The following is a 25,735-nucleotide window of genomic DNA, read 5'->3' on the forward strand; positions in this document are numbered from 1 at the left end:
TTAGTTATGATTGATAGCTCCGAAATCCATGTTGTTAATTTGTAATAATTTACTCACAAAACATAAATATTACTCATATAATGTAAATATATAAACATTCATAATAATTGTAAGTTAGATGTTAATTATTATTTCTGTGATACTTAACTTATGGTAAGTTTTTATCACGGTATAAAACAAATAGCTTTAATTCATTACCACATAATATTGCAAAAATTGTGACGTATTTACTTTATTCGATTTTAAATTTGTTTGTTAAAAAAAATATAAAAAATACACAGTTTTAAAAGTGTAAACGATGAATATAATTATGTTATATTTTTAATGTATTTTGTTCGGTCTTTTTTTTTAAATTTCCATATTAGTTTATACCATTAAATTTAAGTAATTATTGGTCACTTTTAAATTATAATTAATTGTTAAATAAATTAAAACGGAATAATTTTAAAATATTGATGTTGTATTATAACATTTTATTTTCTTAACCTATAAGCTTAATAATTGTTATAACAAAGTTTTGATTAAAATAATATTTCTTTATTATCTACTAGTTGTATATAGTTTAACTTGATAATATAAAGACGGAATTAATTAAAAAATAAAAAATGAAAAAAAAAGAATTTCCAACAATAAAATAGCAAGACAAAAATAATAAAAATACAAGTAGTAATTTTAAATTTTTACTACTTTAGAGCGCAGAAAATAACATAAAACCCATAATTTAACATTTTTAATGTTATAAAAACAAAATATTTTGAAATACTTAACTTAAAATTGAGAGGAACACCAAGAACATTTACCTAGACACATATAATACTTCTTCTTCTTTTAGTCTGTCTACTCTCTAAGAGTTTTTGCCACCTAAATCTATCTTGTACTACTTCTCTCCAATCCACAACTCTAAGGGTTTTTAAGTCTTCTTGTACCACGTTGATCCATCTTTTCCTAGGTCTTCTTCTAGGTCTTTTTCCTTGTGGTTTCCATTGAGTAGACACATAATACTAGATATGCTAATTTGGTATGTATTTATTTATTATTTTTAGTTAACTAGAATATACAATTTATAAATTTAACTGGTACCTAATGTACAGTAGAACGGAACCCACTTGACCTTGGTTTTTTTTAACTTACAATTGTATACAATTATTAAGTATTATGTTATTTAATTTCAATATCAAAACTATGATCACAATTATTGATTGAATAACTTCTTGACCATACTACCGTTCATCTATTTATATTACATTTAATAATTTTAAAAGAATAGATTATTATTCATAAAAATATGATAAATATATAATATAAGTGAATAAATTTGTATAAGTACAATAGTAAGTACCTACCGTTTTTTTTTTTATGAACCACTAACATGAAAAAAAATAACTGTTTTACCATTACATCCCCATGCATCGTAGACCGTAGTTCATTGAAAATTACAACAGTATATGGTATATCTATTATTACAAATAGATCATAAATACAATCAGAAATATGAGATAAAAATATGTTCTGGCTTATCAGTTATTAACCAATAACCATCATAATTGGTGCTACCGTGATTGCCATTCCAATGTTCCATCCGCTTTCGGAAAAATAAAGAGTACTTAGTATTTAGTAATTTCAGTATAAATATTATTTTTATATTTATTATAATGTCCGATGTACAAACAAGAATTTAATTTTGGGATATTCAGGTCATTAAAACATAAACCGCCTTTTTCACCATCCTATTTAAAATATTTATTATTCATAAAAGTATGATAAATATATAATATAAGTAAATAAATTTGTATTAGTACCTACTAGGTATTTCGTATTATTTGAAGTAGAAACAACACACATTTGTAACTTGCTGCTCTACTTCAAATTTATAATATATTCGTTAATATATTTTGTTTGAATCATTGTTTATGATAATGTTTTGAAAAATTGTTTTTCAATATTATTATACTATAGTCCTTAAGATAAAATCAGCATAAAATATTATATTATAATGTATTACACGAAGGATAAGTATTTTATTAAGATATTATATTATAATAACATATTATGCGTTAAATTGCCATATTTTGTAAAATTACAATATTTCATTGTATTTATGACTCTGCAGAAAATCCCAATAAGTATCCGCTCTTTTATATTTATTTATTTGTTAAGTTGATTCTGTTTTATTTTGTCGAATCTTTTAAAATCGGTTATTTATACATTTTAATAAAAAAATTATAAATAATCACTTTCGTAATATAACCTTTTTTTAGGGTTTTCTTTTCAATCGATAAATCTAAACATGTTGGAGTACTCCGTATATCTAAAAGCGTAATCGCACAGAAGATAATAAAAATAAAAAATAATAGTGCATTTAAAAAAAAAACTTCCTTTGTTTTTTTATTAGCCACTAGTAATTAATAATATTTTATAGTTGAACAATTTATATAAATATTAAATATATACATAACATAACAATATTATTTCTATAAATTGTGTAGGGTTACAAATATATAGCAACTCATATCAATCATTGTAATTAATTATAAAAAGATTATAGGAACTAATAAAAAAAAAAAAAAATACATATTATTGAAATCTCTAAAAATATCAAACAAGAATTTATTAAGAATATGTATTGATTTTAGCAACAATTACATTTTTAACTGAAAAAAAAAATTGAAATTGGTTGACTGGTGATAATTTTTTTAATTGAATTTAAATTTAAATGACTTGTAATAAAACATTATGTCTAAAGGTGAGTTTTAGTTTTTAGTTTTTTCTGTTTATGATTTAAAATATATGAATATATTTATTTTTTTTTTTGTATGGATATATTTATTTAGAATCCTACATAAAATTAGGAGACATTTTCTACGTGGTTTGTAATAATAGAGTCTTTTACGTGAAAGTTTAGTATTAATTTAAAATCAATATTTTGATCATATCAATTGGAACTAATGAGAAAATCATTAGTTAAGTTATTTTAGATAAAATAAATTAAACCGTTGTTGCGATAGATTATCGTTCACTATAGATAGGTAGCATACGATTTTTTTATGATTTTGTATCAATTTATTGTCTGCTATCAACTGTTGCGTATCCAATTTTCCGCCATCGACTGTCGAATTTTCAGTAATAAAGAAAGAATAGAATAGAATTGTAAGTATTAAAAAAAAAACATATATATAACCTCAATAAGGTTACCTCATTGGGTGGATAAATAATTATTTTAAATCTTCAATGTATATCCAATCGTAAAATAAAAACTAAACTAGTTGATGAATTATAATTTTTTGATTAATTTCGAAAGTGATTCGTTTGTATATTATAATACATTTTGCAAGATGTGAAATGTGAGACGTTCGTCGTGTTTTTTTTTATTTAGAGTAAATTCTTCAAAATGTTTTGCTATCCTAAAATCCATTATGTACATTTATACATATCAAACATTTCATAAAGGTAAGGAAAAAAAACTAATGAAAAACAATAAATGTATCGTGACATTAGAAAGAGTTGTATTCCGTTCGAATGCTTTTATTCTTTGAAAATAGTCTTAAAAATAATATAACAATGGACACGAGTTGTACTTGCACGTAACTTACAATGTAACGAGATTAAATAGACTTGAAATGTTTTATCAAAATGACTTTCACTACCATTAGCACAATGATTTTTCTATGAAATTTTGATTAAAATAAAACCTGTCTACGACGCACAAAAAATACATTTGGCCAGATTAATCCTTTGGACTTACAGAAGTTATTTACAAAACTTGTTTGATTCATCCAAATAATAAACCATTTATATTATATTTGTATCGTATTTGTAATACAATTTCACACATATACGTTTATGGCAATAGTTTATAAAACCTCTATAAATAAGGGTTTGGGGTTTTTTTTTAATGTAACGAATAGTAACTATATAAAAACACGAATTTCGTCATTTTCGCATAGCCGTGAGCACAAATACAGCGCTTCATAGATTCGAATTTTCGTCAGTAAATGTTCAATACAAAATATTGTTTTACTTGTGCATTAAGAAATTAAAAAAAAAAGAACTACACAATTCTTCGTTCATCACCTTTTAATAAATTATTAATCATCAATTTTGTATAATATTATGTTGAACAAGATGATTAATTTGATATTATAAATATTGAAGAAGTAATAGACCGGTTACTCGAAATTCTATTATAATAATTATTTTATTTTTATTTTAATTGTTAAAATTGTATAATATAATATTTTATTGACATTGTATAAATGTTTCTTCTGTACTCCATTTTGAAATAGTTACGCATTTGATTGAAGATTTACGGACTACTATAATACAATCATATTATAATCATAGTAGATTTGAATCGTAAGAGGTCAATTAATTACGAATAAATACAAATATTAAATTTTGGAAAATCGATGAAAAAGTATACTAATGATAAGCAGTGATCCGGTGTTTCCATGTTTTCAATTTAACCATGCGGACGCTAACTATCAAAACTGATTATTTAATGGATCAATGCTGGTTGTGTAACAGTTTCGTAGACAATATTTCATATTTCGCTGTAGTAATTGGTAATTTGAACCGTTTGGTCCACCGCACTTATCTTGCCGCTCACTCAATCGGTATATACGTAATACAACCTGTTGATTTAAGTATTTAATTGTCCGAATTTTGTAGTAGATATTCTAGAAATAAAGATATATTATTGATATTATAAGCCAGATAAAAGCTATATCAACACACATAATACGGCGTGCAATTTGTTCCAAGCATTTCTGAATCGTTATACAGACAGTGTCTACAATGGCGTAGACAGAAATTTTCATGAGGAGGAGGGGATATAATATACCCATGTACCTAATGCTCAGCAATAATGTGCACCCCTATAGTTAATTTCTGTTCATATAATATTGTATAGTATAAGTAAGTTATCGTCAGATATAAAAAAATAATTAACATTAATAACTAGTCAATAACAATATTGACTAAGAAATAACATCAAAATACCCATTATTTTTCAACAATGATGCATTTAGCAATATTTCCTCGGTTTTGATGATAAATAATGTCAGCCTCTTTCCACCATAATTATTGATACAAATATTTGTTGAACTTTATTTTTTTTAATTAGAAAAGTTCGCGTTGTAAAATCAATCTATCAAATCGTTCTAATCAGTGATTACTAACAATAATATAGTTTCTAGCTCTATTACTTAAGATAGTATGGTTACCACACTTATATAAATATATTTATTTTTATAGTGACTATGGTTATCATACATTTAACTAGATAGGTATATAGTATAAATCACGATGACGGACAACTTATTTGTTACAATATCTGTACACACGCGCATACTCGTTGCATATAATAATAATATGTTATATTGTGTACTTACCATTAATAAACGACCGATTTAACTGTATATACTATGAAGCCTCACTTTAAATTTCTAATTCAATTTAAATACATTTTTAAACAAAATAATCATTATTGTTTTACATTAATAATCATTAAGGTAATTATAAAACAATAGATGTTAATGTTTTATCAAAATAATTTGGTTATATTGTACAACATCAATTCCTAAGCACTAGCGATACTGTCTGTGTATGTTAGGCGTTATCAATATTAGCTAGGTATTTACGTTTTTACTTTAAAATATAATTTTTAACGGTAGATATCATTATGTATAATATATTATTCACGGTCAATGGGGATTGTAATAAAGCGAAACTCCTTCAAGCAAATTAGGTCGATTACGAATAAAATGATTTACACTAGGAATACATGTCATTTTATTGATTATCGCTGTATTTAATGCATTTTATTTTACAAATTTTATCAAAAACAAAAAAAATACTAAATCACTTGTACTGTTCACACTTTGTACTCAAGCGCATATGTGTTAACTAAATTTTAAAAACATCGATAATATATTTTTCTACTGGCTGTATATATTTGCTTACAGACAAAATGTATTTGTCTTCATTTTAAAGTAATTAATTATCAAATTAAAATATACATATACGTCTAGGCGAGTACATATTATATTTATCTGACATTAGATTTCAAAATGTTATTGCCTATTGGGTATTGCCATCTTTATAATACGTAGTACAAAAGTTTTAAATTAAAATTAAAATCATGTTGTTCTATAGCTTTAGAAGACGTTAGTATAAAACGTACAATGATGAAAAAAACAATTAGTAAAGAATAATACAAACATTTCACTTTAAATGTATTTCATTAATACCATTTAAATCCTGATTCCGTGTCTACATAATTAAATAATTCTGTATTGCCCATTTTAGTCAAAATCTACATAAATTTTAATTAAGAATTACACAGTCAGAATACGTTTTTATAAATCTAAACATCATTTAGAAACAAAATAGTATATTTTTTTCACAAAAGTCAACCATTACAACTATTACAACTATTAGTTTATAAATATGTATAAGTATATGAGATCCTAAATTATAATTATTTATAATTTATAATATTAAAAATAATTAATTTCCCTTAACTAAAAATAAAAAATGCTTTTTATCATTCATTTTATTATTATTATTATTATTTCTTAAGAATATTATAGTTTCCTCATATAATGTTGTCAATATATGTAGATATTTCTATAAAAAAAAAATTAAATAAAACTATATATAGTGTACAATTCATCATCCAAAACCCCGAACTAAGTATAATATGCATACAATACACTAAATTTAAATGAAAACTCAATTGAAAAAATTTAAAAATTTAATACCAGTATTTTCAATAAAAACTAACCAAGAAAATAAAAACTAATTTTAACAATACTGACCTTGTTTAAATTATTAGCCAATAATTTTCAATATATATAACTACCCTTCTAAATACAAAATATGATAACAGACAACTAAATCCACACAATAACAACTTCTCTGCAGCTATTGATTTATCAGATATATTATGTTGTCGTCACCAGTGTAATTTTAATTTAGTTGATACTCTAGGTAGTCAAAAGTAAAAAAAAATATTTAGTTCTTTTTTATAGCCACGAAAAATAAGGAAAAATTGAATTTTTCGCAAAAACAGTTTTAGACAAAATGTTAGTTTTTGGTTTAACTTAAAAGCAAATAGCCATAAACACTTAAAATATTTATACATAGTAAAATAATTTACTTTAATATTAATAAAAATTTATCAAAAAATATACAAAAATTGGATGACAGATCGTCTTCACTCAAAATCATTAGGTTCGGTTAGGTTATATCTATAATCTATAGCCACCTACTTTATCTTTTTTTATTTAATCGGGTATAAGTCATATTATTTTAATACGTAATTGAACTTGACGAATAATAAGTGTTTACAATATTATGTTTTATGTATTTGATGATAACTAATTCTCCAAGCTCTCTAATAATATTTTGACGCCCTACCCCTAATAATGATGAAAATATATTACATATTTATGACAAACAAAAAATCGTCATACATAAGTTATACTTCACTGAATAATTCATTAATTAATCTTTTGGTTTTATGCATTGTATAATTATTATAATTATTCAAGATAAAATTAATGCAAACCCGTGTTATTTGTCAAAATATGGTCATCGTTTATTACATACAGCGTATTCACAATACACTACACGAATTTCGCCATATGTGACAAAAGTAACGGGTCTCGGGAACTCCGTATAATATATTAAAACGATATGTTATAACATAATACGGAAAAGTTCGCGACTGCTGCGGACAAAAAACATCGACCGATGATGCAACAATATTATGTTGTTTTAAGAGCCTTTATTTCGATTACACACATTAAACAATGTGAGCGACCGTGTTTCCGGTATTTCTATTCGGTCAACATAAGAAAAATATTTGTTGACTGCTCAGTACATCGCTAAGTGATTAATAATCGGAAAAACAATCGTAATAATTATCCGTTTGTTATTAATTGCTAATCGTGAAATCCCATTGCAACTCAGAATACATTTTACGTTATTTCATACTGACATTACATCAAAAAATTGTGTATACTCACGATTTTTTAAAATAAATTTTTCGAGTTGATTAGATAAATTTAGCCAAATATTTTCCATTTTTACTTTTAATATTTTCTACATTTTTCGAAGTTAATTTAATTTATTTTTTATATTATATTTTTTTTATTATTATTTTATTTTAATCTAAAAATGAATTTTGAATTTACAAATATAATATGTCTAAAAAAGAATATAATTTACAATAAATGTTTTTAAAAACATATTTTTCCTTGGCGTAAATATAAAGCTCACATTTAACATGCTCAACCACTCAAACTTGTATAGGTACACGTCATATTAACATTTTACATTATTTTTTTATTATACTTATAGTTATCTTAATAACATTTTTTTATAACTATATGACTATATCTAACAAAACCTTATGTGACAATATTTTTAAGATGAAAAAAATTTCTACCAATCGGAAATCTGTAACATTAAGTGTTTCATAAATCAATGAGTTTAGATGACGGAATTATATAAGTTTTTGAACATTGGTCACCATTTAAAACAACTATTAATGTACAATTTGGCAATTGTGATTTTTTATACTTTTCACGTGTTAACCATCTATAATACCATGGCGACTAAATCTTCAGATATGTTTAAATAGGATATGGGAAAAGATATGCCAATATAAAGCATAATAATATATTATTGCGTATATTTTAGTTCAAAAGGTGTTGTTAAAAACTTAAAAATTAATAACTTTTCAGAGGATTATAGTCGTGTTATTCCTCAACTGCAGGTTTCGGCAAATATACCAACCGTCCATACGTTCTACAAAAACAGACGTTCATAACTCTTCGAATAAAACTTATGAAATCACTGTGCAATATCCACCATCTAACTGCACCTGTGGTAGTTGTCATTTTGGTCATACTTTCAATAATTTTCAATCGATTGCTAGACGACGCTCGTGGCCCGTCAAATCGAAAATCATCTGTCATACGAACGCGTTTCGCACATGTGTAAACGCATTATAACTATTTTATAGTTAGTGTTAGTATTTTTATTTGTTTTGAGATTTTAATATACATTCTAATCTTGATGTCGAGTTTGATTTTAAATATATTGTGGTTAATGGTCTTACCTAGTATTTAAAAGGCAGATATTATATATCATATAATATATTATCAATAATATAATATATACTTACCTATGTATTAAAAAAAAAATAATAATTAAATTATATTTAGTGCAAATTAACAACTCATAAAGTATTAACATTTTTAATTTTTTTTTTTTTTTACAAAATTTTAATTTTTTGTTAGGTATTATTTTTTAACGAACTAAAATTTATAAATTATTGTATGTATATTATGTTTTTAAGAACTGTATCATAAAAAGTATGACATAACCTTTGTGCCATTATAAATCTATACAAAAAATACATATCAAAGCAAAAAAAAGGTAATTATCTTCATATTTATCTAGATGAGTTCCATTAATGTTATCTTTATTAAAATCTGGATAACTTTTTACTACAATTACCTTATCTTATCTAGATATTTTTTAGTTATATATTCCCAACACTGCTATCCAAAGGAATATTTAAATTATTTTTATTTTTATTTTAAAGTATACATTTTTAGTGGAAATTTTATTTTCAAATTTATTTATAAAGTATAATTTAATATTAAACGTCTGTTTTAAAATCATATGCGTTTAGTTACTATATTTTAAATAGAAAATATCGTATATTATATCGTACTGATGTAGTAGATCTATACATAGATAGGTACAAGGGATTATCTTCTTTTATAACCAAGAATAGTTTTGAAAATTTGCCAGGTCAATGAATTCAATATTAATTATCTTATTAACTGTATAGCTATCACTTTTCATAGACAAATCGTATAGTATACCTTATCTATAGATTATTAATCAAGCTTTGCCCGATTAGTTCATATACTTACAGGTTTTATTAAGTCATAGTGCCCATAGTGCACGAGTATATAATATTTTCATTCTAAAATTTTGATATCGACTGCATTTAGTTAAAATATTATTTATTGAATTGGTATAACTTTATAAGTTATTATTATTTTTATTTAAAGAAAAACATATTGCTTATTGACTTTTGCAAACATAATACAATACAATTTGACATTTTTTTTTTTTTTTTTTTATTCGATTACAAAATCCATGACTTTAAAGCTTATGTTCACTAATTAATATATTCATTTTACAAATCACATTTCTGTAATTTGTATCCAAAATATTTATATTTATTTGAATGGTTTGTACAAATCAATCATAATGAATGATAATGAACGCAAAAAGAAAAAGTTTCTTCGATCACTCATAACCCATTAATAGTATCGTTTATGATTTTATATTAATAATTCCATACATTATTTGATGTTGAAAACATTCGTGCAGTTTTAAATTTAAAATAATAATTCACGTTAAAATATACGTTTACTAGTATATTATTAAAGATGTGTTTCAAAACAATAAAACTATCTAATTCCAAAAACATTTTCATGTCGTGTTATTTGTTTCGCAACTGCAGAAAACAGTGTTCTTAGAAAAAAAATAACGCACTAGAAAATAACGAGCGCAGCGTCAAACCCAAAGCTCCAAATGAAACTCTTAAACATGTCATTGAAAAATAATAATACTATATGTATAGGTACTCACATTACTGCAGTGTACAATTTATTGATCATTATTATAATAATATTACTATTGGAAAAACACTATAACTATTATGTTATAATCAACAACTCTCAAATGTCTGTACAATATATTGACACGAAATCAATATCATTATTTACCAATAATATAATAATGAATTATCTATAATAGTACAGTATTAAGTATATAAAATGATAGTCATACTTATAATACAAATGTAAACTTCGATTTCGAGTATTCGGTCTTTTTAAGTGGTCGGTCGTCAATTTAATTTTCATGTGACGTTAATATAAAACATTATCCATGATGACCTTTTACAAAACGGCATATTATGTAGGTACCTCACTTTAATACGTTCAATTTGATACGTATTATGTATTGAGTTTTTTCTACAAGTACGAAAATAATAACACAATATCTATTAACGTATATTATATTATTACTACGTTGGTTAAGTCTCTTAACTGTGTCATTACTTTATATTTTTGCTATTGCACATACTATGCTATTATACTAGTGTAAGTTTATTAAAGAATATTCTTGTCAAATGTTACCACCCACATGTTTTCACGAGTCATCAGTGACCTACCTAAAAGAACTACTCTTTTTAATTAGATTAACATATTATATTATTTATTGCATTATGTTTTAATTATTATATCGATGTGTGTTCGTTAATTTACCATTTCATATTTTAATTATTCATTTTACTTTTATCTTACTCAATATAATATCTAAACTTGAAAAAAAAACATTTTAAAGTATCATACCCAGAATTTGTTTGTTAAACATTATAGTGTAAAATAAATTGATTTCATGCAATTATTTTTTTTATTACTATTTCATAATATCAACGAGTTAAACTTGCAATTTTCAGTGCGTGTGTGAACATTCAACGCATACAATAGTAATCCATGATAATGATTCACAGTCTTTTGAATGTAACATTTCGTACCTATTAATGTCGTCTTTTACACAAGCCATTCATCCCAATGGATTTCGGTTCTAACTTCAATTTTTCTTACTATAACCTCATATAAACCTATCTCTTTTTTTTTTACTACAAAATATGATAGCACAATAATACCATTATTTTCCTTTTGACACTTATCGAAAACCCACAAATCTTTCAATTATTTTTTTTAATTCCTATTGTTGAAATTATAATTTTCCACATCGCTTAAGTCTTTAATTTACGGTCGATTTATCCATCCTTAATATCCACCCTCGTTTGTATTTTCTTATCTGTTGACATGTTATTAGACCGCATACGACATGAACACTTATTAAAACTCACGAATTTTTCATTTAATTTAGTGTCATACAAATACAATATACTTAATATATTTCGATTTACTGAGTATTACTTGAAATATAAAATGTTTTCAACGTAATTTTATACTTGGTATTGAGAAACATCATACAATTTGGGTTGAAAAAAATGTATGAGAAAAATTTTTTAAGCAATTTAAGTGTAAAAAAAATATTTTAATAAATTATTAGTGTTATGAACACAAAACATAATTCAATTATTCTTACTATTTTCATTATTTTCATTATTTGTTTTTTTTTTTTACAGCTTGGAGATTTATCAAATCCAGAATTACGGATACTCACTGATCATTTGGACATGATCAAATATAGCGGTACGTAAAAAAATAAAATTTACGAAATATTTTTTATCATCAATAATATTATAAAATATAAACAAACTCAAAAAATTTCGATCAAACACTTCGCATATTCAGAGCGTAGTTTCAATAGAAATAAGAATATTCCGAAAAATCCAAATATTTTATACCTACTAATAGAAATTGATTTTTAATATTTTTAATATATGTACAGTGGACTACATTCAGGTCCATTGGCATACCGTGTATTAGGCTATTTACGCATCTGCGTATAATAGGTACCTTGTAGCTGACTTTACGGTACATAAATAACAAGTAATATCACTAATATACGCATCATGAAATTGGAACTTATGCATTTAGATACTTGAAAATCGTAAAATATTTACTTTACTGTGTTTAACGATTCACTCCCCATAATTGAATGCGATTGCACAGTTCATAAGTACTGTATCTGTTATTTAGGCGACGAAGTTCCTGTGAAGAGATTGTCAGTCGCCGATTTGTTGCCTGCCACTCATTACTACATGACGTACGACGGCTCTACTACGGTTCCCGCGTGTCACGAAACCGTTACCTGGTTAATACTAAACAAACCAATCTACATCACTAAACAACAAGTGAGTACTATACAATGTTCCTGTTTTACATAACATTTAAATCATTTCACATCTGATAATACTTTCATTGACGTTGTGCTTTGTACATTGTTATTAACAGTATATCATAGTCTATTCTATGTAGAACTTTTTACAAAATACTTAAATATAGCGATAAATATATTATTAATATTTTCTGATCAGCACAGAAAATAATATTTAATAATTATTAAAAAGTATATATTTTTTAATAATATTTACATTTTAAAAGTAGTTGTCATTTATTGAACATATTATACGAACGATATAATTTTATACAAATTTGCTATTTATTCAATTTCTAGAATGCTATGAGAGTCCAACCATATTATACAAATATTCTTCATCACTTATTATATAATTAACTTAACTATTTATTACCTGCAAGTATTTGTTTTTTTTTTTCATTGCACCTTAATTGTTTCATGAATTTAAAAAGTATATTTAGTGGAATATTGCAAGGTTTTTTGTGCACAATTTCATCATACTTAAAAAATTTTAAAAGCATACAATTTTGGTCTACGATGATAGTTGTAGACAGAAGTAATAACATGGACAATAATAAAATGAAGAGTTTTAAACCTTTTAGTAATTTGTAAATTAAAGAGTGGATCTACACTGCTAGTTGGTCGTATTGATGCACCACGCTTAGCAGATCAACTTCTTTATTCTGGGTAACACCAAATCTTAAAAATAATTCTACTTACCCTTTACTCAAATTACTACTTTATGATCTACTCCTAGTGATACGTATTGCACGTGGACCAAGTTTTATATAATATTCTTCATATCATTAATTCGATGTACCAACTCTTAGTATTAATCACAACATTTTGGTTTGAATAATATTGAAATGAAAGATTTTGATTATCACCATATTATTGGCATTCGGTTTCCCCGTTTAACTCCATTTTCATACTATATTTTCAAATTTGAAAGTATGCATTTTATTTAGTACAATATTTTAAATTAATTTTACGCAAAAAATAAATTGACATTCTATAGAAACTAATAAATAATAATATCTCAACGATTAACAAATAACCAATAAGGTTAATGTACCTATTTTAGTGGAAAAATCTCAGATTATATTATAATATATACATACATATATTATTTATTTTATTATTATTTATTATATTATTTATAAGACAAATCTCTTTAAATAAAATGTGAAGTATCACCGCTGCACGACTGTAGAAATAAAGAAAAAAAACTACTTGTATTAATACGTTAGGTATACGATCGGTGTACTCGGTTTGATTAAATTGGCGTCTCGGCGTTCGTGGAGTCATTAGCGCGGTTCGCCGCACTTAAAGGTACGACGTTTAGCAAGTTAGATTATCGGACGAGACTGTAAAAACATGTCAATTGTCGGGTAAACGTCAACAACGGTCCGGGCAAACGGTTCACGCCCAAAATCCGATATGATAATAAATTGAACTAGAGACGATGTCGTTAATTTAAGACTTTACGTGGAGTACTTACCGAGTAATATGAGTACGGAGTGTGCGTGGCAACAAATTAAGAGCACTTTGCACGATTTGCATGATAATATTATATTACAAGCCGGTCGGCAAATGCATTGCAGCGCGTTCAAGTGATGTTGTTTTTGTCGATAACCCGCGACAACAGCTATCGGTTCGGACACCTGTCACGTAAGACAATTGGGTTTTTTTTTTTATCGATTTCCAAAGTTGAACACTACGCTTTAGGAGAGCATCTGTTTTCTATACTATAATACGTATTTAGAGTTTTCTTTAGCCGCTCAACTGCGTAATCGAGAAATGAAGAGATAAATAAAGTTCGATATAATATCGAAACATTCGATGTTAATTTCGTTTCCCATCATAACTAAATCTTAAGATATATTCTATTTTCAAATGATCTGTTTAACCATATTCGAATCTTGCGTCGTTTAAATTAAGTCAAATGGACGTTTAAAATAACTATCATCATTTTTCTATTGGTTTTTCATATTATCATTATTATTAATGTCAAATATCTCCCTCTATAAGCTATATACATCAACGTAAACATAGACACTACGATTGTTGTAACAAACAAATATTATTCATGCATTACGGTCTACTCGATATAACACATCAGTTAAACAACACATCGTTTTGTTTTTTTCGAATTCCATGATTTATCAAAGCGATTTTAGTGCGAAGTACACACAATAATAATTATTAAAATATGATAACGAACTTTTCAATATTTTTGTTATATTATATAGGTAATATAATTGCATAAATACACGTGTTAAAATTCATGATCGACTATAATCGTTATATACCGCGGGTGACCTGGTAATGGGGGGGGCGCATTTCTTGATTATTTCTTTTGCAGTTGGCGAGAGTTGTACAAAGATACACCAACTCGATTACGGCAATAAAAATATTAAATTAACGAATACTGCAAGTACGATCGCTTTACGAGTAGTCTATTGCAGTATAGCGGTGTACGTCAGCAGCCGTTGTTGGTTTATATTAATCGAAAACACGGCGTTGCTGTAACGCCGCGCCGAAAGTAAATGCAGAAAGTGAATACAAAACGCGGGTAAACGATTTATTAAAACGTATACGCGCGAATGGGATTGGCGGAAAACGACCGGTGTTAGATGGTCGGGTATTCCTAGAAATTATTTACCCGAATTATTTAAACACTTCGCCACGCCACCGACCGGAACCACGCAAACGCGGTTATGATCCGAATCGTTTCCAGCACGCCATCGCCGGGCCGCTCGCCACCGAAAACCACCCCTGTTTTAACGCTTCGCGGAAATCGTCGCGTCCCGTCCGACAGCCGTCAGCACATATTTCGTTGATATCTCTGACCACGATAGTAAATATATATTTTATATTTTATTTAACAAAATGTATAATATTATAATTATATGTTAATACGGCGATATTATTAAATTATTACGTTGTTATCATGTCATTGTACACTATATTATCTCTGTGTGTGCGTATCGGGCCCGCCATCGTAAAAACCCACAGCCGACCGGACTCGAGGTCGTGTCCAAAGTTCATTTCGCATATTTCACATCACATTATAACAAATATTATTATTTATACGGCCGCCGCCGCGTGTTATTGCGAAATAAAATATCATATTTTTATACGACGAACGGTGTCGAGGCGGCGGACCGAGTGTCTGCACAATATAACGTTGTACCTAGATAATTACCTCGGTATATATACTATAGGTACATAGATACAAACTATAGAAATCATTCTTGTGCAACATTATCTTGACACTTTTATTTTATTTTTTTATCTTAAAATTCAAAATATACGACAAATCGTAATAATTATGATCTGTGCAAAATGTCTACATCTTCCGACTTCCGTTATTATTATGACAGTAATAATTTATTATTGTTATTTACAATCGCAACCGCTCGTTCTTATTTATCGCACCGACTGTTCGATCAGCTGTGTTATATACGAGTTGTTATATACTATGATTTGGTTACATATTATAACTAATGGTTCACGGGACATCCTTGTCCACTTTTCCCTTAAATAATGAATTTATTCGAATAATTCTTAACTATAGAATTTTTAAGTCGTACGTCTTAAAAGCTATATTCTGAAATTTTATTACAAAAATTTATATATGTGTGTGTGTATGCTTTCATATATTTTATAATACTTGAGACTTTGAGAGTTGAGAAGCGTTCCAAGATGACGCAAAGTTACTTCTTTTTTCCAAATGATAACTACACGTTTTTAACGATATCTATAAAATTTAATTCAAATGATTAATTTCTATTGTTTCTAAAATATAAAATATTATATGTACTAAGATTAATTTAATACCTATATGATAAAATATTTACGTGTACGAAGACGATGGACGATGATGATTAAAATATTATAATTATCAATATAAATAGGTACATAAGAATCTAAAACTTGTAAAAATTGTACAAGTATAAAAAGTATTACGAACTAAATATTAAATCTGCTTTTTAATTTTTTTTTTTTTAATATATAAAACCAGTGCTAAGATTTTGTATCCTTAATACGTGTTGTAGGATTATTACTTGGAAATTATTCATTAAAATTTTGATCTAAATACTTTCACATTTAAAAAGAAAAATTTGATCATTTTCAAGAAGCAATAGGATTCTCATTAAAAAAAAATGTAAAACAACAACTCTTTGAATTGTACAAAATGTTAAAGTATATTTATATAATTTAATTTGAGCTTTTAACAAAATTCTAAAATTTAAAATTTGATTAAATGTATTATAAAAGGAAAAAAGGGATGGCTGTGCTAATTAATTACTCAGTATAATATTATAATATCACATTATTTTTGTTTTTGTGTACACAATACATATTCATACAACAGTATTTTGATGGAATTTTGACGACCATTGTCCATTGTTCATACGTATATCAACAGTACAAATAAATGAAAATTAATAATAATAATTAATCGAATATTTTTCCAGTGTTAAACTCGAAATGCAGAGAATTTAGTCCGATTAATTTCTTTTTGCACAGATTTAATAGACAATTAAATACATTTTCTAACCAAATTACTTTATTTTTATCAATATAAGCGAACAACTGTTTGGTGAATGAGACCATGTGTTAAATTTTGCTTAGTATAACACACAAGTCAATCGTACACGAAAATCCTGCAACATATAGTCAAAGGACGACGTTTTCTAACCTAAACTACCTAACTTTTCAAACATAAAATCTGTATAATCTCATTAGAAAACACAATATATAAATAATATATCATTAGATGTACGAATATTCATCTTAGTAATTTATTGTTTATAATCTAAATAAATATTTGTTTAAATAGTATATTAAACTTAAATCGATATTGATGTAGAATAACAGTTTTAAGTGTATAGTTCGTGTAATTAATAACATTATAACATATGTTAATTGTTTAGATGATATTTTTTTTTTAAGAACCACAACGCTAATATTCGATAGGCAGCATCTGCTCTCCAAAAAACATTCGATTGTAACTATTATTTTTTTTATGCATAGGAATGCTAACGCGTTATACTTGTCATTACAATGTGCGTAGATATTTATCTGCAGAACACATCCAAGTTAATAGATATTCATTATTTTTCGATAGAACTAAATTGTTACACAACGCAAAATACAACGATACAACATCACTCATCAGCTAGTGTACTCGTCGGTATGCCTAACCTTTGTCGGCTTACTCCCCTCGAAAACGGTTGGTAAGTCCTAAATAATTGCGACACCACTGTAAATTATACTAAATCCGCTTTTTCTTACATGTAATATAGTGTACGTAGAGTAAGATCAGATGACCCAGGAACCTACGTGTAAAGTATATGATGATTCATTTCGTATTACGCTGTATACTTAGGAATTGGGTGATCAAATATGTTACGGGAGGTATAACCTCACCCCATATATTTTAAATGTGGTTTCGGGAGACTTTGTGATGTTATAATGTATATAGAGTAAAGTTCTGAGGGTCTACAATTCCCACTGGTAAAGGTATATAACTAACTAATAATCCAAGTCGGTGTAAGTCACGATTTCTGTAGACGGCAACGATCGTTTGTCATGATCTCGTATATACGGCAACCCCAGCCGCGTAGGCTGGTGATGGTTCTCATATAATATATTTGGCGGAAAAAAAAATACAAAACAAAAAACAAATGATCGCACCTCCGGGAAATATACACTCGTACACACACACAAACACAGTCACAATCACGACGAAATCGACTGAATATGAATACCTACGGTATATATAGGCACGAGTTGCGTGACAACGACAACAGCACTCCGCCACAGCTGAAACGTGAAAAAACTTCGTTCAAGATATCGAATTCTATTTTTAGGTCAGCCAAAATACTTTCGGTACCTATACCTATTTTATTTTGGTCGCATAGTTTATTCCAACAATCAATGTCAATATTAATATTGGACGAACTAGCGTTAAATATTTAATCGTTGTATCTATAAATATAATCGAATCAAGTGATGGTTCATATTATACTGATGTACGTTTAAATGCATACGAGACAAAAATCGATAAATTACATATTATTAGATTACTTTGAACTAAAATCAATAAAGTAAAACCTAATGTAAAAAAAGAACCCGTTTCATGTTAAAATACATTTATGCGTTATCCTGGATATTAATATTGACGATTTTATTTTTTATAAAATGTATAAAATAATTAAATTTGGTTTAAAGCATCAATAATGAAAAAATGTTTAATTAATAATGATTATAAATAAATATTATCTTATAATAATATGTATCTATATGTAAACATGGTATTATAATAAAATGCAAGCTTTTGATTGGATATGATTATTTTTAGCGTCGTAAAAAATAAATAAAATAAATTCCTTAAATATTAGTTTATAATTGTGTATAGACTTGTGACCCATCATGATTGAAAAATGTAAAGAGTTTCTACTGTAAACAAAAATCAAAAAAATATATTTTCACTAAGAGCTGGTACATATTAGAACACTATATATATTAGATCATTATATAATATAATATACTCTATAATTTATATATTATATTATTATACACTTATAAATACCTATAATATTGTGTATGTGTATAATATTATATATTAGTGTGAACCATTATAACGTTACAATTGTGTAAAGATAAATGGGTACAATACCATTATCTCAGTTACTGTGCTGCCTTTTGATTTAAAACAAATTGTTTTAATTATGTTTAGCGGTAACGACACGGAATAGTTGAATATGTATACGTATGTAACTAGCAAACAGATTTTTGAACTGATTTCGAAATCATAAACAATTTATTTTTGGAGTCTATTTTATCTAATTAATACGCACAATGGCATATTATTTACGTGTATTAGTATCCGTATGCAAGTCGAACATTGAAACCGCAGCTTTTAATTATTAACTCAGATAAGTAATAAAATGTTATAATTTATCACTATGTATAGATTGTTAATTTATATGTTTGAAAGTTAGAGCTAATTAACAAGTTTTGCTAACAAAAATAATAAAAACAGTTTTTGTTCACAAGTATAAACAAATAAAAGAGTAGCAAAAAACTTCAATTTAAAAAATATGTTTGTAATCGAAAAACTTGTTAACATTATACATACGAATATGTGTATGTGTGTGTGTATATTTTCTTCTATGCGTAGAAAATTCTGTGAACAACTATACAGAACTCAAACGATTTCTCTGCTTAGACCATGTTATTAAAACTCTCATATGCATTTTATTACAGTCAAATGGTTTTTAGGGACGAAAATAAAGCTCGACTAATGTTTGTATACAGTGTATGCAAACACAAATATAATACTATGCAAGCTATAGGTCCAGAAAACGTCATTATTACAAGTTTTAACGATTACTAAGGAATTTATCGACTAAAATTAAAATTTTCCCGTTAAAAAAGTTTATAATACAAATCTCTAAATGTGTGTAAAACAATCTGCCATAATATTATGATACTGTTATATAAGTAGTGTTTAATTGATTACGATTCGTTGCGCATAATTTATATGCGTAAAAATAATTTACATTATATAACTGCCGTTGTGCGTATTTTATAAGTCCCAAATATCGTGATACAACGTACCATTTTTATGTTCTTTATTTTATTTATGTACACACTTTTTCATTCAAATTCATTATTTAATTACGTTTTAACATTTTTAAATGGAAAATAAAAATAAAGTTACCGTAAGGTTTTTATAAAAGTATAGCAAATCGCTCAAATGTTTACTCCCGTCCATTCTTTATCGTTTCGCTGTGCCACTAAGATAAATCAAAAGCGATATTTCAATTAATTTGGCTTTATATTTTTTTGGTAAAAATTCTCATGGAAAAAGTATACTCAAATCATTTTTTTGCAACGAAATAGAACGACAAGGTACTACTTCAGTTATTAAATTAAACTGTTTTCAAAAAAAAAAATATATTTACACAACAGTTTTGCTACAGCTATCTGAAAGTTGTAAAAAATATAATTATTTTTATTGCCCCCATTAAAAGTATATTATTTTTATTAGATCTATGTGTACATTTTTAAACTTTTTCTTCTTTTTCTGTAGCTGCAGCCTTAAAGACCATTCTGTGCAACATGTTTTTCTTCAATTTTATCTATTCAATACTAATTTATTCCAAACCGTTTCTTTTTTCACTTTTTCTACATGTTATTTTATTTTATCTTTTCATCCTAATGTTCTCTTCATTTATGGTGCATTTATATTTTTCTAGACTTCTAGTACCGTTATTAGCAATGAATTATTTTTACATTAAGCACGACCTACCTTTTTGAGTTTATTTTTTAGTATATTATCTACAACGACTGCGCTTTTATACAATTCAAAGTTCCCTATTTTTTATAAACTTTGACTTTGAACTGCCCAAAAATTTGTATTTGCTACTAATAATACCATTACGATTCTACGTCATTTAAAATTGCACTGTTTTAAATATCTAGTCTGATACATCTTTCGTCTATGTTGTTTCTCTTTTTCATAAATTAAGTTGAATAATATAAGCGAAATTGCCCTGATTTCATCCTGTTGTCATTTGGTACTAAATTTGATATGCAATTACCTAACCTACCTTAAACTTAAAGTTTTTATTAATTTGCATTTTTTATACAATACGACGTATAATATATGTGATACGTTAATTTAGAAGTAATAAGTAAAAAAAAAACCATCTATTTACCGCGAAATGCATTTATAAGATTAGCTAAAATAACTACTAATTAAAAATTATTTACTTAAATGTTCGATATAAGTGATCTCTGCACCATTTTTTTTTCATATTTATAAATATATTAAATTATGTGATTCAACAAAATACTAAATAGTGAATGAGAGTTCTGTTTGAAAAAATATTAAGATAATATGTAGGACATGATATTGAATAGTTTGGTTTATTTTTTTGTTAGTTATATACAACTATTAAATTACCAACTTATTTATTTAATATGTTATTTAATACCTACTTAGTATAATATTATTTATACTTTGACACGCTAAGTCATAGTAACTTCCAAATAACTTAATTACTTAGATCTAGTTCCTTAGATTTATTCTAAAATTCAAAATCTTAGTATCGAATAATATTTCTAAAATATTAGTCTTTTCAATTATATTATGTGTGTATTGTTATTATAGCTACAAGTATTATCTGCTAGCGCGAATAGTAGTCTTGATGAATAATTGAAATCGTCGATTTTGTATTTTAAAATAATAACTTTTTACATGACGATTGGGATACGAAAATCTATATTATTAACATTCAGCTGTATACCCACAAGCTTCTGTGAAACATTAAAACATTTTTAGACCGTAGATGTACGGTTATTATGCATGAATAGATAACACGAAACACGCAAGTTAAATATTATAATACTCCGTCCTCTTATTAAAATTTCAACATTATCGCGTGGTATTTGTAAACTCCGCTATTGAAGTTGTCCGAGGAGCGTTGTTGCATTATATTTTAACGATTCGTACGCAAACAATTGGGTTTAATTAATTTTAAGTTTATGGTGTTGTACGACATACTTTTAGCATATACGTACGCAGCTGTGTAAAATCATAACGATTTCACTCATCTTAGTTCATAGCTATATCACTATAATTCACATGGAATAAGCCGCCCAAATCATTTTTTATCTTAATAATAAAATTAGGATAGTTTTAAAAAATATATATTTTTAAACATGAATCAGTAATTAGAAAGTTCAGAATTGTATAGGTACACTTGTACACACAAATATACTTATATTTAGCTGCTAACTCCTAACCTAACCTGGCCTTTTTGTCATTTCACAGTTTTTACCATGCCAAAATGGTCTGTTTGATTTTTAAATATCTATGATTAAAAACAAATTCAGTAATTTTCTATCTAAAAAAATATGCTATGAAACGATTAAAGTTAAAGCAACACATGCAAAAAAAAAAATCAACCAATAATCCATGAAATATTAGTTCAACGACTAAAATATACTTTATGAAGAGGTAATAATTACTGGATAATTATAAAAGATAACTACAAACTACAAAGGATTACAAAAACTTTACACATAAAACAATAATAATTATCTAAATAATCAATAGACCAAAACAGATCATCTGATTCAACAATTTAGCAAGCTGTCCAAAATTAAAATATTTGTATAAATAAATTTAATTCCCAGCTCTTCATCAAAATAACTCTTCTCGTTAATATAATCCAAGTTTTATCAACTCATTTTCCTAACACAGATATAAACTATAGTGTCTGAAATAAACCAAGCATACTTCTATCTTTATTAACGACCTTAAATCACGAATTTATCAACTCATTTTCTTATTTGTTACCGCTGACATTTTCAATTAATCTCGAAAATTGACTATTTTAATTTCTAAAAGAATAAGCACTTACAATATCAGTCATACAAGAGTTTTTAAACATATCAATAAAACTTTATGTCAAAAATGTGAACCTATTTAATACCATATCATTGTCATGTAATGTTTAGTTTAAAACGAAAACGGCCAAGACACAATATTTGAATATTATTATTATTATAGTTGAAACGAATTCAATCGCGCTGACCTTCGTGCAATATTATATCGAAGACACGGTTATGACAGCTGGTATAGGTAACTATAAAAACATATTTACCGTACGAATAAAACTTAAGAGACTTCATAAATAACCAACAATTTAAAATACATATTACTCGGGTTCAACCACTCGGGCGTTATTAAACGCTCTATGTATACAAAATATATACGTACCTTAGAGTTAAAAACAAACACCGTACATTTATGAGATTTTTAACTATAAAAATTATTTTACGACTGAATTATGAGCAACAATTATATGATATTTTGAGAAATTTTGTATCACTATAACTACAGTCATTGTATTATGTACAAATAAAATTTACAAAAGTCACATGTAAATATAGGTAAATAACGAAGCTATGCCCGATCGTAATCGGCTGTACCATAATAATCGTATGGATAAAACGATGATATGATTACAGAGAAATTGAGTTTATTGATTTATTGAATGATACGAAGTGATACACTAATAACTTATATTATAATAACACGCGATAACCAGTGCCATAAAAGATCAACATTACCACAAATTTTTCCAAGTTAGCTACAATTAAAAAAAATAATTAAAGATTGCGGAAAGCACAAAGTTCACTGAACAAGGTCTAAAATGTAAAATAATTATTTACCATTATTTACTGATATATAAGTTAAAATAAGGATAATTTCTTATTTGCAAAATATTATTTCGACATTAACTATAGTATAAATAAAGTTATTTTCATGTACAACGTCTTTTACTGTAATGTATTATATATAAATATTATATACGTATGTGTTTTCCAGATACACCCTAGCCTACGCGTTCTATGGCTATCTTATAACTATCTAACATGGATCTTTTGAAATATAAACACATCAATTTCAGAAATTTAATTGAAAAGTTTCTCGTAATGTTTGATTGTATAGATAAACTTCCGTAGGAAAATCGGTTAATATATAGATGAAGGTCGTTTATCAGATATTTCAAACGGACTAAACGGACCGTGTTTTGATACCACTCGAGGGACTCACTCAATCAATTTGAACTTGCTTTTTGTTATACGTAATAAATCATTCGACTAGGAACGCCTAAACTTATTATCTCGGAAGTGGATGTTATTTACAGTATGATTTTATGCTATAGGTTTTCCATTTGATGTTTAATAAGTTTGACACGACGTGCCGCAGGTAGTAGTGACCTATACGTTTTGCAGTCCCTACTTCAGTTAAATTACTCTTATAATAGTCTCGTGTAACAGAGAAGAAAAAACAAAGATTATGAGATAATGTCATAGCAAATGAAAACCGAATGATTTATAAACAGTTTAATATTATTATGTCATATATGACGTGTAGTAACTACAATTTGCAAAAATGAGGAAGTTAAAAAATTTAAATAAATACATAAACACAATAATATTTTATAAAAAAAATTATGCATACCTAATTATATTAGACTAATCGATAGAAAATGTAACATAAAGTCAGGTCAATCAGTGATTGAATCTTACTAACAGAAGTCATTGATTATTTTGGTTAATTTTGAATTAGTTAATTATTTAAGAAATCACTACACCAATTACGTATCATTAAACATCAAACTTAGGTTATACGATAGGGTTTTGTTGAGAGATTTTAATGGGATTGTAATAGTATTCCATGAACGTCGGATTTACAAACGTGTTGACAGTATAGTTATATAGTATTTACAAAACGTTATACAACATAAGTATTTATAAGTCATATTTCTGATGATATGTATGTGTATACAAACGATAATTTTTACAAAGCAAAATGTATCCTATGGGGTTTATTTTGTGGAAAAAAATATCATAATGCGACTATAATGAATTATTTAATTGATCAGTTTAGTTGCATATTATCGTGGAAAAAACTTTAACTCGTAGAATTAAAAGTGACTTCAAAAAAAAAAAATAAAGTAGCTCGTTATGCAACATATAAGTAAGACTACCGTGAATTTAACTTTTTTAATTCGTTATGTGATTTCCAACCTTGCTGCTATAATAATTATAGTAATATGGGTTGGAGGAGTATATATGACCGGTGACGCGTGTGAAGTGATACGTTGTGATACGTAATAATATTAATAACGACGCGCAAAAGTCTAGTCGAGCAAAAAATAAACAGACTACGAGTGTTTATGACGAATATAATACGAATAATCGT

General features: G+C 26.5%; 1 protein-coding gene and 1 long non-coding RNA gene across 4 annotated transcripts in view; both read left to right on the plus strand.

Moving 5' to 3' along the window:
* Window positions 1-25,735, plus strand: part of LOC114132148 (carbonic anhydrase-related protein 10) — a 181,411-nt gene that overhangs the window by 151,791 nt on the left and 3,885 nt on the right. For both annotated transcript variants that reach the window (XM_050205835.1, XM_050205836.1), the window contains exons 7-8: window positions 12,257-12,323; window positions 12,774-12,928. In XM_050205835.1, the coding sequence (XP_050061792.1) occupies window positions 12,257-12,323; window positions 12,774-12,928 (222 nt within the window). The remainder of the gene's footprint in view (window positions 1-12,256; window positions 12,324-12,773; window positions 12,929-25,735) is intronic.
* On the plus strand, window positions 23,463-25,030 carry LOC126551750 (uncharacterized). 2 transcript variants are annotated; one of them, XR_007605650.1, is made up of 3 exons: window positions 23,463-24,178; window positions 24,353-24,611; window positions 24,693-25,030. It is a non-coding gene; the product is annotated as an uncharacterized LOC126551750 (long non-coding RNA). The 2 variants fall into 2 exon arrangements; XR_007605649.1 differs by having other exon boundaries at window positions 23,463-24,108.

The sequence above is a fragment of the Aphis gossypii genome, chromosome X, assembly GCF_020184175.1.
Source record: "Aphis gossypii isolate Hap1 chromosome X, ASM2018417v2, whole genome shotgun sequence".
NCBI lineage: Eukaryota > Metazoa > Arthropoda > Insecta > Hemiptera > Aphididae > Aphis > Aphis gossypii.